We start from the raw sequence: 16751 nt of genomic DNA, 5'->3' as shown, positions 1-16751 counted from the left end.
ACATTTTGGACTGCCAATCCATTATATAACTACACTTACCGTTATCGATAAAGCGTCGGTCTTGCATACTTGTGAGATTAAAAAAACATAAATCTTGAAATTTAGGAACAAAAGTATCAAAAGACAATGACGGAATATACAAACCTTGGGAAAACGTAGCACCGACAGAAAATTGGATACAATGTGGGATTTATCAAGCGGGGACACATTAAGCCTGTTTTTCACATTTGGAACGCGATTCATATTTTTGCGACGAATGTTTCGATTAAAATGAGTTTTCCAATCAGTAATCGCTTTGCCCGCCCTGGTAGATCAAAACGGATAATGTTGACTTTTTTTCTTTTTAATTTTTAACTTAAAGTTCTTTACTTTTATTTTTATTTTTCCTAAGTTCTTTATTTTTATTTTTATTTTTATTTTTATTTTTATTTTTATTTTTATTTTTATTTTTATTTTTATTTTTATTTTTATTTTTATTTTTATTTTTATTTAATTATAAGCTTTAATTACCCAAAGAATTATTATGAAGAGTTAAGAATGGATATGCTTATAGTATATATTTGTTATTTCATTTTTAAATTAACATATCTTTAGTATACTTACGAATACAACGTGTTAAAAGTCATTCGGTTCACGATTCGATACTAAAATTTTTGACTTGCTGTGTAAATTACTTTCAAATCTGTACAAAATTTACAAAAAATAATATACATTAGTAAGAAATATCATCCGTATTCGTTAGATGTGGAATATTCTTTACTATTTTAATTTAAGTATGTCTCTAGTAAGCCGTAAACAATGATTGTTTATGAGAATTTTTTTAGCATGTTATTTTAATTCTTTTTGTATAATCACGATTTATTTGATTAAAAATTCAAACGAAAAGAATCTAATTAAAGTGAATAAATAAAATAAACGCATACATAGACTGAATTATTAAAATACATAATGCAGGGCTTTTGGTGATTAAAACAAACGATAAAACTCGTTTATAAAAAAATATATTTATATAACAAAATTATTTATATAACACAATTTTTTTGACGAATAAGAGATCAAGTTCACGCCATTAATAATGTAGTAAAATAACACAATGTAAAAAAAAATTCGGACCTAAACGTCACACAACATCCATATAGAGTTTAAAAGAGGAAATGACAAATGTTCAGGATAATTTATTAAAATTTGGAATCTATTTTCATGGTTACGAAACATTTAACTTTTTGGGGTTATGATTTTGACTGGAGACAGTTATTATTACTTTACTTTCAATAATTCCTCAATTAAATGATGGAAACATGCCAGATTTATTTAATAAATTAGGACTCTTTAGTCCAGTAAGGTTGTGGAAGTTCAAGACGCTTGGGTCATAAAGCCCATTGATACCAATTTTGCTGTTTATTTTACCTCCTCATTTACTTCACTACCCCGTGAGTGCATTTTTCTTACTACAATTTTCGACTTGCATAGGTTGGTTTTTATTGAGTGCGATTGCCAAAATAATTATTAAAGTAAATTTTCGATATTCTCAAAGATCTGAATAGTGAATAAATGAACAGTGGAAACATATGTGTACGACAATGATTATTATGATCAAAAGAGGTAAATTTTTGGCCTAAGCTATAACGAAGAAAATGCTCTTTGCTTAAAAAAAATCCAGAAAGTTATTTTCTAAAATCTCAATCTCTATCTCTATATATTATAAATGAGAAAGTAAGCATGTTTGTTTGTTACGCTTTCACGCTAAAACTAGCGAATGGTTTTTAATGAAACTGTACAGCAATATAGCTGATATATCAGGATAACACATGAGATATAATTTATAAAGATATATTATAAAAAATAAAAAAATAAATTTGACATTACCATAAATTACAGATTTCTGCAAAAGTAGTCATATGGCATTACCATAAATTACAGGTTTCTGTAAAAATAATCAATTTAAATTTTTCACGGCCATCTTTTCTGATATACTCAATGAATAATTACGACTATTATACATTTAAAAAAATTGAAAACCATACATATATATTACCTGTGTAAAACAGTCCTTACCATTATTTCGAGTATTACAGAAAGGGGATAAGCGAGAGTAATCTTTATCAATCTTTACTTTTAAATCCAGCGAAGCGGGTGGGTATCACAAGTAAAACAATAAATATAAGAATAATTAATGATAGTGGAACATCGAATATTTTTCAGGCGCTCCGTCCGCTTTACTTTAACTTCTATATTGTATTATGCTTATTTGCTCAACTTAAGGTGATAAATGATTGAAGTGATACATCAACAAGCAGACCCAGCATACAATTGCAAAATCAGATCACTTCAAAGCATCAAAATTAGAAAAAAGAATGTTACCTCTACATTATGTATATAGACGTAGAAAAAAAACGATGAACACATCATTATATGGTGAACAAAAATGTACTTAAAATTAGTAGGTACGTGTACGTGTATGTGTGTGCGTTTTCATTCATTGTTTTTTCATAAAAGAATTTTCATGTTGAAAAATCTACATTCATTAATATTAAAAAATGTAATTTACTAAAAGATGTAGTTGAAGTAATTGAATTTTATATGTATGATGTCATTTATATACTTCTAGCCAATATTATTACATTTGAATGGAGAGTAGCTAGCTCTAGCTAGATGTACCTACACTAGCTGATACCATACAATATATTAAAATTTGAAAATAAGTCTTAAGAAGGAAGTATAATGGATTACTTTCATGTTATACAAGTTATAAAAAGTATATTATCGACAAACATTGTGATTAAATTTTATTTTAAAGTTTTTTGATCATGTTTCAAAAGTTTTTTTATTTAATATAAAAATTTTAAATTCTAAACAATTATTGGGTAGTTCAATTGCTGTATTATGTATGCGACGTACATACTATTCAAGTCATCTATTTTTGTACGGAATTTGAATTTCGATAATATCGATGAAAGAGCAAAATGAAATACTTCTAAGCAATTAAAATAAAAGATAAAATCGCATCACGGGTAGCTACGAGCGTAAAAATAATTTTTGCAACAAAATGTACTCCAATATTATTTTAATAGACTTCTTCCTTCCAATAAATCCAACCTTTTGAATGTGAAATATAGAACTCGTACTAACTTTAATTTGATATATTTGTGATTATCAAAATTATACTAGTTTCAACCGAAAAATAATATATTTTGAATTTTTAAACCAAAACATCTGAACGTTATTTGAAACACGATTTTCATTTTTTTTTTTTTTTCTTATTAATAACGAGATTTTGAAGTATTCTAAAAATAATGCGATGCCTAATTGCTGGTCTACTAATATCAATGGAGTTTTCTCTCAATTGTGTTATCCCCCTTTCACCGTTCTTTGATACGCGGATAACATTTTATTTCCTTCAATGTTTACTAATAAAGATTGATGTACATTTAAGAGATATTTTCGAGATTCCAGCATTGCAGGTATGAAATCGCAGTTACTTTTATCTTTGACATTGGAAAGGAAACTAAATAGTTCTAGTATAAACCATAGGGTAGTTTATTGAATTCATCTCGATTATATTTAAATGAACTAGATTTTTTAACTAAAACACTAAAAAATATGTTCATTTCACACTTTAGATATCTACAAAGACAAAGAACACATTTAATAATTATTAAAAATCTGATTTTAATGAATCGCATGATTATCCTTTAACTTAAAGGAAAGAAAAATTGTATCAAGTTTAATTAGCATCAAGCTTCTTTGTGTCTGCATCAGCAACCGACAACGAGTAGTTATTACTTTATAAATATAATTCAAGTCTTTATATAGAACCCCATGTCAGGCTCACTTAAATATATAAAGGAAAATTACAAATTAATTTTTTAAATAATTAATTCAGTACATATTTTCTATAAAGAAAGAGTAACACACTCTAGTTTTTTTTTATGATAACAACAACACAAAGATTGTGTTCGCGGTGAAACCTTCACCATAGGTTAAGTCTTTTTTTTCTCTTTTTTTGTATATACAAAACAACAAAAAAACCTTACTATTAAAGTGGTTTCATTTCGTATATTAAAATAAAATAACATACTTATTATTTACAAGATGTGTCACTTGAAGGGGTCAATTATTTCTTCATTATCAATGCTAAAAAGCTATCTTTTAAGTTATGCAATATCTTAATAATATAAGATATTGCATGATTCTGGACTGATTTAATTATTCTTTTTCTATTGTGTAGGGTATACTTTCAAAAGTTAATGCAAGGAAATAGTGTATTACTCAAAGTATTTCAGTTGAGCATCTATTTCAGTCTATTAATAAATGATTACTAGTAAAGATTGGTAAAGACAACCACGTTATAGCTTTACCTCACTTGCTGTCACTTATCCATTTTTCATAACACTCGAAATAATGGTAGAGATTGTTTTACACGGGTAAAATACATGTATAGTTTTCAATTTTTTTAAATGTAAAATAATCATAATTCATTGAGAATATCAGAAAAGATGGTCATGAATTGTTTTCATTTACCATTTTTACAGAAATCTGTAATTTACGGTTCTTAATTTTCAGAATATTCAATCTCTTATTTAATATTCTGAAAATTAAGAAAAAATATTTGCATTTTGATAACAAGTGTTCTCATGTGATATCTCACATGATATACTTGAGGACAGTTTTTTTTTTTTTTTTTTGAATTTTTGAATTTTTAATTTACTTCTCAGAATAAGCGCCCGAAATAAAATTGTTTGTTGGTGCATTAAATCATTGATTTTACCACATAATTCTGTATATAAGTTACTTGTAAGGATTTACCAAATTTCAACTTTTTCTGTCTATTAGAATCGATAAGATGTGAAAAACAAAAACGACCCCGTATGATAAATAATCCAAACTTAAAAAAATGATTTATTATTTTTATTAAAATAAAATAAACAAATTTTCAAAAATACATCAACATTAAATAATGACAATGATCACGCTTAATATCTTACACCAATTGAAGTGCGTAATTTAAAAATAAAAATGGGGGAATTAGATTATTTGATAAATTATATAAAATTATAATGTAATAAGAATAATTCATTTATTTCCATGAAATTCAGTCAACAATAAAGTAAAATCGATTTGTAAAAACATAAAAGAATTGAAACAGAATAATTTGCTTTTTTAGGTGTTTGACACAGTTACACCTTATTTGAATCCAATTTTTTTATTGAAAATACAATTATTAGGTGATATTGGAGATTATATTACATTGATAAAATTTTATGTTATAATAACTTTTTGAATATTATTTTCATAAACTAATTTGATTATTTAAAACATAAATATTTATTTGATACCTATTCGCACCGTGCGTGAGTTTTATTGAAGGCGTTGCCATGGTAACGATACATTACTTTAATTATAGAATTGTATGGATGCATATATAATTGTATGGGCTGCATTTATAACTTACATTGGAAATTTAAAATTATTTACTGTCTCACAAATTTAAATAAATAATTAACATAATTTATTTACATTTGAAAAATAATATTTGTGCAATTTGATTTCTTATTTTCACAATTTTTAGTGCATTAAGTTTAATTAATAAGTGTTTTTCAATAATTTTAAGTTGACATTTTTTATAACAATTAACATATAAAGAATTGAAAAATATTCATAACAGCCTCCTCTATCGCCAAAATTTTTCACTGGAAGCGCTGGCATCGATTTTATGGTCCCTACCATGACTACGCACACAACGAATTGGGTTATGTCAAAATGATGGAACTAAAAATAGAGCAAATGTTTTCTCCTTTATAACACGTTTTTATAGCTCGTTATGTATCTTTGTAACGGAATCTTTAAATGTGATTTTCACCTTCTTCAAAACCTCGGTTTGAATTGAAACTTGGAACAATTATCAAGAACCGATGACATTACAATAATATATTGCAATACTTATCAGGACCTTCAAGGTTAAGAAATTTGGTAAATAGCACACTGGTGACTGATGCAGGTGAGAAAATTATTTGGCAAATGTGAGGGGTGATTTACATTCTATAGTTTACAAGATAGTTTTAAATATCTAGCTGAACTTAATAGTAGAAAGTAAATAATAATTGAAAAAAAAAAAAAAAAAAAAAAAATAAAAAAGCACGCTTTTGTAACTAGCTGAACTAAAATGTGGATTATGTTTATTAGTTACAATCTAGTGAATAAGAAAAAAAAAAAATTTTACCTCAAAAAAGCATAGGGTGTTTTTTTAAATAATTTATGATGACTTTTAAATTATTTTAATTTTACCAACATCTGTCACTAAAATATTTACAATAACTGAAATCTAGAACTCCACCCTTTTTTACGACAAGTGAAATTTAAAAAACCCCCGACAAATGCGATTTATTTTTTGTAAACCGATTTTTGGAAACTTAGCTATAAAATGTTCTCAATCAAGTGGATTCGACCGTTTCAGGGATACGATATCACTGAGAAACACACGGGCGTACAGATAAACACTTTAAATTTATAACACTCCTTCCTTAATCAATATCAAAGTGATGGTCAAGGACATCAGATGAGATGAAAAGAATACTTAGAGAGCTATCATTTTTTGAGACAAATTTTTGGAAATATTTTAATTGAAATTGAAATATTTGAGTTGACTTTGTTCTGTTATTATTATTATTATAATTATTGTTTTGAATTATCTAATTATTTTACCATTTCACTTTTCGAAATGAATTGAGCCATGTTTATTTGACCATTCATTTCGATAATAATTATTTATATTAAAATTATACGTCATTCCTGAACTATATGTCCAAACTGAATCGGTTTTGATGATCATCGCCAATTATTTATCTCTATTTTATATTAACTATTATCCCCTCCCCACTTTATTTTTTAAACAAATTCGTTTTATCAAGATAAAACATTGCTTATAAACACTTTTTTTAAAAATGTTTTTGAAGGGTATGAACTGAAAATTTAAATTAAAGTACCAATAGACAAAGATTTTTTTCTATATTAAGCTTACAATATCAAATATTTAGACGAATAAATTAGTGGAACAATGTAAGTAAAAGAATTTTTATGTAGACAGTGATATCAAATTACAAAAATTGAAACGGCGAAATACTTGTCTCATTTTCTACAACGTGTATGAGTATTTGATTTTCTAACTTGTAGTGAAAAAAGATAGTAGCGATCACTAGAGGAATATTTAAAGTTATTTACAAAAGAATAATTAACGTAAAATTTTTGATAACGAAGTATATTTGAATTTTAAGAAATGAATTGATAATAAATTTATTTTCGTAAAATTATATTTTACACTTTGTAACAGTTATTTACTTTATCTTCTTAGCACAAACAAGGGAAATAGGATAAAGTTTCCGTTTATTATTATTAGTTGCTCGAAGTCACTTTAATTTTTATAAATTCTTTTGTTCTACTCTCCCGTATGCGTAGTTACACCCCAGAGTGTAATCAGAGTAAACATGAAGTCAAAGATAATAGTTCTGTGATATTCAGATTCATATTTTGTTGTAGAAATGTTATAAAGTGAAGACATTGATGGTGTATTAAGAGCATTTTGGTTTATTATTAAATGAGGTAGGCGTACTTTGAAACAATAATATCCGCTGCATTTCTGTATCCGTCATCCTTGAATGTTTTATTTCAGAATGCTGTAAAATTAATAGCTGACAGTCTTTTATATAGAATGAAATAAAAACATTAAAATAAAAAAAACATTTGACAACTAATTGCCAATCAAATTACAACATATTGAATATAGATTCCAGAATACAAAAATAATATTTTTTAATCTTCATTTATCAAAAGCGTGTGCCTCAAAGCTAACTAAAAAAATCAGAATATTTTATCAGAAACAATTCGTCCAGCTATGAATATTTTCCATTTTGTTCATTGATTTCACTATTGAGCACCCTTAAAAATTTGACAAAAAACAAAAATGTATAAACAATTTTTAATGAAGTTTTTACATTTTATTTTTTCTTGTGACCAATTAAAAATACATTAATTGATTTTTTTAAATCTACTTGAATAGGTTAAATCATATAAAAGTCATTTGCAACACGACAATATTTTAGCGGATGTTAACTGCAGAACTATATTTTATGGTAAATGATATACAGCGAAACTTTGGTTTCAAAAAACCGAGTTTTCAAGATACTATCGTATTTAAGAGGCAATTTTACGATAGTAAGTATAGGTATATCAAAAAATAGTCATCCAAATTATTTATTTCTATCACACTGTACATAAAATATACTTAAATCGATAAGTATACTTTTAAAAATATATTGTTGTTGTTAAGTGCTTAATGTTGTTAAAATATCCTCAATTGACATTGAACCCTTTGTCCTAGGCTCATGATATAATATATATCGGGTGTCACATAAGTAACAGCACAATTCAATACCTTCACAGAAATGGATTTTAAGATAAAATTTTTAAGAAATCTTGAAGTTGTCATCTAGTTGTTCGATCTTAAAACGCTGCGGAGAGAAACACTGTGTCAGCCACTCATGTATTAATTACAGTACTGTGACATAAAATGAACAAAAACTTTGTACAATATGTTTTCAAAAGCCGAGCAAAAGTGACAAAAATTAAATGCAAAATCTAACTTCACTAAAATTAAAAATTTTTGATAACGAAAAGATTTAAAAATTAGTTTAGATTAAGTTAACAAATAAACACATAAAACAAAAATTGTTGAAAAATTTTAGAAACACACTACATGCCGTACAGAAACATGAATTTAGAATAAAATGCCTACATGAATTTAGAATAAAATGGGAATTTCATGTCATTTCGTATCCATAATTTTTATATAATTTCAATATTTCTCATTATTTTCTAGATAGTTGTTTAAGGTACTTTTGAGACACACGGTATTTATTTGTAGGTATTGAGAAAGGGTTTCATAATCGTATGGTATATAGCATATAACATTTCGTGGGCACTTTTTCAAGTATATATACGAAAGGTCAGTCAAAACAATATTGTTAAACATATTTAGTTGATAAGTGGGTTTGCAGGCACTATTCATTACATATATGAATGTATGTGTGTGTGTGTGTATTTGTGATAGTGTTTGGCTTTGTATCCTTTAATATTAAAAGCGTTTGATTCCATAGTAAAGTGTAAGAGGCTCTCTTTGAATTATCCTGATGTTTGTTTGATTAAATTTTTAGTTTCGGTTTTTTTACAATCTTTTCTATAGAAAATGCAAAATTTTTTATTAATTTAATGATTTGATTAAACAAGCATATAGAATGCGTAATATGTATTTGAAATTTAATGCTTTGTTTTATTTCGAAGAAGATAATGTATCCAAGTACCTACCCACACGATAAACGTAATTTAATATTTTGTATAATCAATGTTTATTTATATCAAAATAAAGCTTTTAAACATCGATAGAAATTTAGTCTCCAAAAAGAATTGTATTTTTTTTGCATCAGTTTTGTTTTAAAAAATTTTGTAGCCAAATATTAATGCCTAACCACCCCTGGTGGTAACCACCCCTTCTTGGGGGTGGAAAAATATATGTTGAAAATAGTAACGGATATCGATAGAGCAATAAAATCTAAGCAAATAGTGTCATTTCATTATATTTAGAAAAGCCAATACTTTCCGAGTTATTGGCGATTGAAATTCGAAGTATTTAACGTTAAATAACTGAAAAATTCATTCAATCATTTGCAGAAAATTAACGGAGTTATAATGAAAAGAAAATTTCTGGCACCTTTTTATTATGTTTTATTGAGCACAGAAACTGATTTATCACGGCTTTTGCTAAGATTTCATCGCTTTATCGATTTCCGTTGTCACTTTCAACGTTTAATTTTCCACACCCAGGAAGAGATGGTTACCACCCTTTGGGCAAAAGCACCACTTGGCACCATATAACTTTCATTTTAGAATGTGAACATTTTAGATGGTGAAGGTGAAGATTAATCCCAAATTTTCATCAAAATCGGTAGTATCAGTTTATTGTAGTACTTAACCAGTTGGAACATTGATTAAAACTTTGAAAATGTATATAGTTTCAAGCCATGAAAAATATAAAGCTTTTCAAATTTGATTGCAGTGATTGAGAAAAAATTAATTTTTTTATAAAAAATAATTAATTTTTTAGTAGAAATATTTTTGCTATTAATTTGTTTTGGACAATCTCAATTAATTGTATTTGAAAACAACAACAAAACCAACTCTTTTAAAGTTATTTAACTCTAATAAATAATTAATGTTTTTCAAATTAAATTTTGATAATATAATTTTTTTTATAACGTTTCTATATTATCTAAGTTAAACGCACACATAAACAAGTGAAAACCAAAAATTGACTGAGTTATTTGTGTTGATTACGCATTTGTTTGTTTTTTACGCCATGTAAGTAAAGAAAGATAAACAAACAAACACATCTGATATATCTCTGTATATTATAAATGCGAAAGTAAGCATGTTTGTTTGTTCGTTTGTTACGCTTTCACGCTAAAACTAGCGAATGGTTTTTAATGAAACTGTACAGCGATATAGCTAATACTTTAGAATAACACATGCGATATAATTTAAAAAGATATATTAATAAAAAATTAAAAATAAAATTAATTTAATTTGACATTTGACATTACCATAAATTACAGATTTCTGTAAAAGTAGTCATTTGACATTACCATAAATTACAGATTTCTGTAAAAATATTCACGGTCATTTTTGATGAAATATTTCACGGTCATTTTTGCTGATAGACTATGAATAATTACGACTTTTATACTAATAAAAAAATAGAAAACCATACATATATTTTACCAGTGTTAAACAATCTTTACCATTATTTCGAGTGTTATAGAAAGGGGATAAGCGATAGCAATCTTAATCAATCTTTACTTTTAAACCCAGCGAAGTGGGTGGGTATCACTCTAGTTATATTATAATCGTGAAAGTTGAGAAAAAAATTAAAATTTACAACGCATTATAATTTTTCAACTTATTTTGTTGCTTTGTTGAATTTTTTATTATAACTCTTGTGGGAGATTTTATTCTGTATGACTAATAACCATTATATAACTGAAATGTGATAAATTAGGGTTGAAATTGTTATCAAAAAATATAATAAAAGTGAGAAATCTATTTTTCTGCGGCTCTAAAACTTATTAATGTGCATGCACAGTTAAAATGCCTAATCACATTTAACATAAGTAATATTTCATTTTACAATAATTTTTTCCCATCATTTACATATGGTATTCATTTAAGGTTAGCATCTAATATTTCATTCATGATTTGTAAGATCTTTTTTTATCCAAAACAAAAATACATTTAAAAGTAAAAAATATGCTAAATAAATATGGAGCACAAAAGATAAAATAATACCAACAATACTATAAAATGGAATAAAAAATAAAGAAAATTTATGTTTCTCGAATGAGGTAAAAAAAACAACAATTCTGACATTCTGTTTAAAAATATAAAAATATACCACATCTGCGGAGCGCAGTGGCTTTTTTTTTTATCAGTAGCAGCAATTCAAAGGATATCAACGCAACAACAACATCGACCATGTGTTAAAAGTGTTACATGTTACTATAAATCCGTAAAGAAAAATCCTGAACCTTTGTATTTATAGCATTACATTATCATGATATATCGTATTAGTATAGTTAAGACAAAGTCAATGTATCCACCGGGGCAGCTAAAATCGGCTTGTTCACTTGTTTTATTACAGATGGAAATTTTTCGTAGATATTTAAAAGTACTTTATCGAAGGAAATTTTTTTTAACTAACATTTTCGTGCTTGATATGCAATAAATATTTTATGACATTAAATTGTGATATCTGTCATTAAAAGCCCTCTGTCGTTGAATTAGTTCATTAGGTTATATTATCAGAAATGGATAACTTTATGTTTTTCCTTCGTTACTAAACAAAATTTACTGGCTTGTCACTTTATTGACTTCTTAAAGTCTCTCCTTGGCCATTTGAGGTGAATTAGAAATTTATTTATTTGCTACAACAAGTGCGACTATATACATACCCTTTTTTGTGGCAAGTTTCAAGAATAATTTGTTCAAGTTCAGTTTCTCCTTTTTAATGGACATATGATTCTCTCTTATTAACTGTTTCACGAAAATCCTTTTTTTCTGATTCGTCCAATTTATATTTAGCTTGCCATTTCTTTAAAAGAAATTCATTGTCAACACAATATATGTACGGCTATATGAACAATTGTTTAGTCATAATTTTGCGACAACCTGTATTCGTAATTCAATTATTCATAGTTGCGACAAAAAACCAAAGTCATTAGTGGACTCCAAGATAAATTTGGTTTGAAAAGCTTTGATTTTAAGCTTTGAGAAATTATACTTTAAATTGCTTCTATAATTTCAGAAAATACAGAATATTTCAAAAACCGTGTAATTAAAGTGTGGTATACCTGATGAAAAACACTTTTATTTTGATCGTAGAACGTAAAAATGAAATAATAAATAGGGTGTCAAATTAAAAAAATATGCAACTTTGATACATTCCGTTTTCGCCACCCTGCATATTACGAAAATGATTTTAAAGAATACATTCAATAACCCTCCTGAACATTCTACTCCTGAAAGAATATTTTGTTAAAATCAAGCCGTTTAGGTATAATCTTCTGTGTCGTATAACGTGAACAACCTCATATATTATAAAGATTTTTTATCCACTTTCTTTTTAACAGAAATGGTAAACATAATTAAGTCTTTCGAAAATACGACAACCAAAAAATTATAATTTCAAAAGGCAGATGCAAAAAAGATTCCATTTTTTTTCCTTTTTATTATCGATAGTAAAAAGATAAAGGCATTCCCAGAAGTATTTAAAAATAAAATTTTTTTCTATACCAAATATTAAACAAAAATGTGGTGATGTCAAGAGTTGGTCATGCGAGTTCTTCAAAAATTAAATCTCTCTAGCACAACATCCTTAGTACATACTATTAATTATGTAAGAATCAAAAATTAATTTCTAGTCTCTAATGAATTAGTTTATTAATGGTTCCAATTTTGATTAATATTTAATAATTTTAAGGTTTCAATGTATGCTTAAATAAATAATTTTAGAATTTTGATCAAGTTATTATTTATGCTATACAGGCTAGTACAGGCCAGGATTATAGTATTCAGATAGGAAAATAATAATAAAGCAGTAAAAATTATATCTCCGACGCAAGGGGATATGGGAGTCGAATGGAAGTGGGATGAAGAATCTGAACTCTTTTATCGGGAGGTTGTCAAATGTTATAAAATTTACAAGCTGTTAAACTTCTCATCTATTTTCATGCAATCATAATGTGCCACAGCGAATAGTGACAGGGTACAGCTAGTATGAAATAAAATGTTTAATATTGAAAATCTTAAAAAAAAACACGTAGTGTAAAGGAGCTATTAAAAAGACCAAACAAATTTTTGTTTAAAAAAAAATGAGCAAATTGTTAGCCAAGCTAGAGCGTTTTCTCATACATTTTAATAGAAAGCTTTCAGCAACCGGATTGCTCTATTTTTCGTTTTATGTGTTCCTTAATTTTGTATGTAAATATTATAACTTTTAAATTCACAGGTAGGTTATATTAAGTTACCTTCATAGATACGTGTATGTACTAGATACAATCAAGTCCGTAGGAACTAAGAGAAGCTTTTATTACCTTCATTCTATTAGTTTTTAAATGTTGTGTAAAACGTAAACTATGAATTTCATAATTATTAATAAATTATGGTGTATGAAATTACAGAGCCAAAAATTATATTAATTTTGTTATTATTTATATCTAATGGTTTCATAACCAAGTCTTTCAAATTAATAATAATGTTGATATTTATTTATTTATGGTTTATTTTATTATCTATGTTATCCTATTTCATTCAAACTTCGTATTTCATTTCATATTTTATCGTTGAATAAAACCATTTACCAATAATATTAATTAGGTATATTCGATTTGAATAAATTACTCTGAAATTAATAATTAGGCTGATACTCATTTAAATAGTTTAATCAATGAAACTCAATCAAAGTGAAAATTAAAGAAGTGTAAAAATACTAGCTGATGCTGGAGGTAATAGATAATGGAAAAGCTCTTAATCCATTAACTATTGTCCGACTTTAAGTACAGATATTAAGTTTGGTTGCTGAAGCTATAAAACTTAGACATACTAATGCCGTAAGACCAATTGTGATATCTATTTTACTAAGCTTCTAATTAATTTTGAGAATCTGAGCGTTACTTCGTCATGCATTTGCCACTTTAAGTAGACTGCTATACTACATCATCGAAGATATAATATTACATTACAGCAGTCCATTACAACTATTAAAATTAATTTTTTGTATTAAGGGAACATAGAAACGAACTATGTACGGCTATTGATAACCTTTAACCAAGTAAGCCTTTTGGATCAAGAGATACTAAACTTGTAGTTATATTACAACTTGTTGTCATTTTTTGGACCGACAAACGATCCGATTTTAAAGCAAATACAAACTTTACTCTTAATTTACTAGATTTTATTTACTATAACTTAATTACTCAGCATAATTATAAAACTCGTTGATACTTTCTCGTCCTAAACCTAGATTGCCAATTTTACCTAATATAAATATGTTTATTTGACGCTTATAGTCAAAATAAAAGAAATACATTTTGCATATTTGGTATTTATATATTCGTTTTATCTTGCATTGTAACGCATTAAGTTAAAACTGCTTTTTGATTCTTGTATCTATTGAATTGCGATTTTGTTAATGCGCAATCAAAATTTTGAAATAAATGATTTATTTATGAAAATAAAAAAATGCACGGGAGAAGGGAATATACACGTACTATTTAGATATTATTAAAAATGTCACTAATGTTTCGTAAAATATTTGGTAACATAGAAACTAAAAAAATTATAAATAAAATTGACTTTTCCCGGATATTTTTATTCAAAGTTGCTTAACGTTGCGTTGCTTGAAAAATAAAAATAAATAAAAAGTAATTAAAAAAACACAGTTCAATACCTCAGTAACTTTTTTCCGTAAAATAAAAATATTAAAAACACATTGCACTTAATAAATATAGTTTAAACGTATAAAATATCAATTATTAAAAACAATTTTCAGATGAAAATTTAATAAAAATTTTGAAATGAAAATTTAATAAAAACAACTCATTCAATATTGATATATTCCACAATATTTCAAATAAATTTAAACAATAATTTGACTCCAGGAGTTAGTCACACCAGGTGAACTGTTCGATATTTGATTATTTTGTATATTTTTTCATGTATATTTTGGCGTTGTCTTGTCAAAATTTAGAAGCAATCAATAAAAATCATGCCCACTTTTATGATATAAGCATAGGTTTAAGTATTTGAGATCCTGTGTCTTTAACTATAATCATCTGAAAAAAAATCACAGAAAAATTTGAATGCCTTTTTTAAAGAACAAACCAACGGTTTCAGATATAAAAGTATGCGTGAATATGAATTAGGAATACCTAAAGTATGAAACTTTATTTACACCACTCTATATCATGTTGAATATCGCTTTTTATTTCTGTTTGTTTTATTATATTGCTAAAAATATAATAAAAGTCTTCCAGCGACTTCTCTCGTCATTCAGACTCTAGTATGAATTGTTTCCTATTTTTAACTGAATATAGGTTTAAAAGCAAAAATTATTAAACATGATGGGGTTTATAAGATATTAGCTTGTTTATTTAATCAAAATCAACGGAGCTTGATTTTGACTGTATTTGATAATTTGTTTCTCCAATTTCCCAAAAAATATCAATTTAAATAAATTTTAGCGGAACATAAGCTTAAAAACCACATGCTTTTTAATCTTATGTCCCCAACTTCCGATGTATTTTGGCTTAAGTTTTATGAAATGTTATAAAAATGGTACATTAATTTCATTAATTATATAACGTTTTATCCCATAAAATTGTGCTTTGATATTATTTTTTCAAATAAAAAAAATAAAAGAAATAATTATTATAAACATTTAAATAAAAATATTTCATGTAAGTAATCAATTATAAAAATATAAAGAATATTTATCCTAATGTTAAATATTTTTAAGAGAAAAGATTTTTGGGAAAATTCCTTAACGGTATAACCAGCGAGCTTGAAAAGCGAAAATAATAAATAACCAAGGAAATAAATTATAAAAATTAGGTCATAATGTTAAACACATAAACACACACAAACACACATTAGATACAATAGTTGTGTATGGTCTTGTATTTTAACATTTTGTTTTATATCGTACTTATTTATAGATGATACATATTTTTAAATAAGTAATAAAATATACACAAACCAAGATAAGTGCTATTGGTTAACACCCAGAAAACTTTGAGTGGATCCACCATCACAGGGAAGTCACGTCATTGCTGTTGGCCACACTGATTATGTTTAAAAACCACTAAACTTATTAGCATATAACATAATATTGTATAAAACTTATTGTATGAATTACTATAATTAACATTAACACTTTTGTTCATTTTTGTTTATATTTTATTCTTTTTATTCTACTGAAAAAATATGTTAAATAAATAATAAAACAATCTTTTTTATGCTCATTTATTTGGCAACTCAATAATATATTTGGTATTTTTTATTTATTTCAAAGAAAATGAAAAATATTTTCAAATATAGATTTTTGTTCAATTTTATTTTACCCAAATTCTGCATTAATGATTTTATATTAT

General features: G+C 26.2%; 1 protein-coding gene across 2 annotated transcripts in view; it reads right to left on the bottom strand.

Annotated features, from left to right (window-relative positions):
• The window catches only part of LOC123305552 (neural-cadherin), a 569174-nt gene that overhangs the window by 362243 nt on the left and 190180 nt on the right, over positions 1–16751 (bottom strand). The window contains exon 1 of one of the 2 annotated variants that reach the window (XM_044887307.1): positions 16358–16441. The exons of the other annotated variant lie outside the window; for it this stretch is intronic. Within the exon in view, the coding sequence (XP_044743242.1) occupies positions 16358–16409 (52 nt within the window). The 5' untranslated portion in view covers positions 16410–16441. Of the gene's footprint in view, positions 1–16357; positions 16442–16751 lie in introns of those variants that run through there. 2 annotated transcript variants of the gene reach the window in all.

This window comes from Chrysoperla carnea, chromosome 1 (assembly GCF_905475395.1).
Source record: "Chrysoperla carnea chromosome 1, inChrCarn1.1, whole genome shotgun sequence".
NCBI classification, from domain to species: domain Eukaryota; kingdom Metazoa; phylum Arthropoda; class Insecta; order Neuroptera; family Chrysopidae; genus Chrysoperla; species Chrysoperla carnea.
This window is presented reverse-complemented; position numbering and strand designations above follow the sequence as displayed.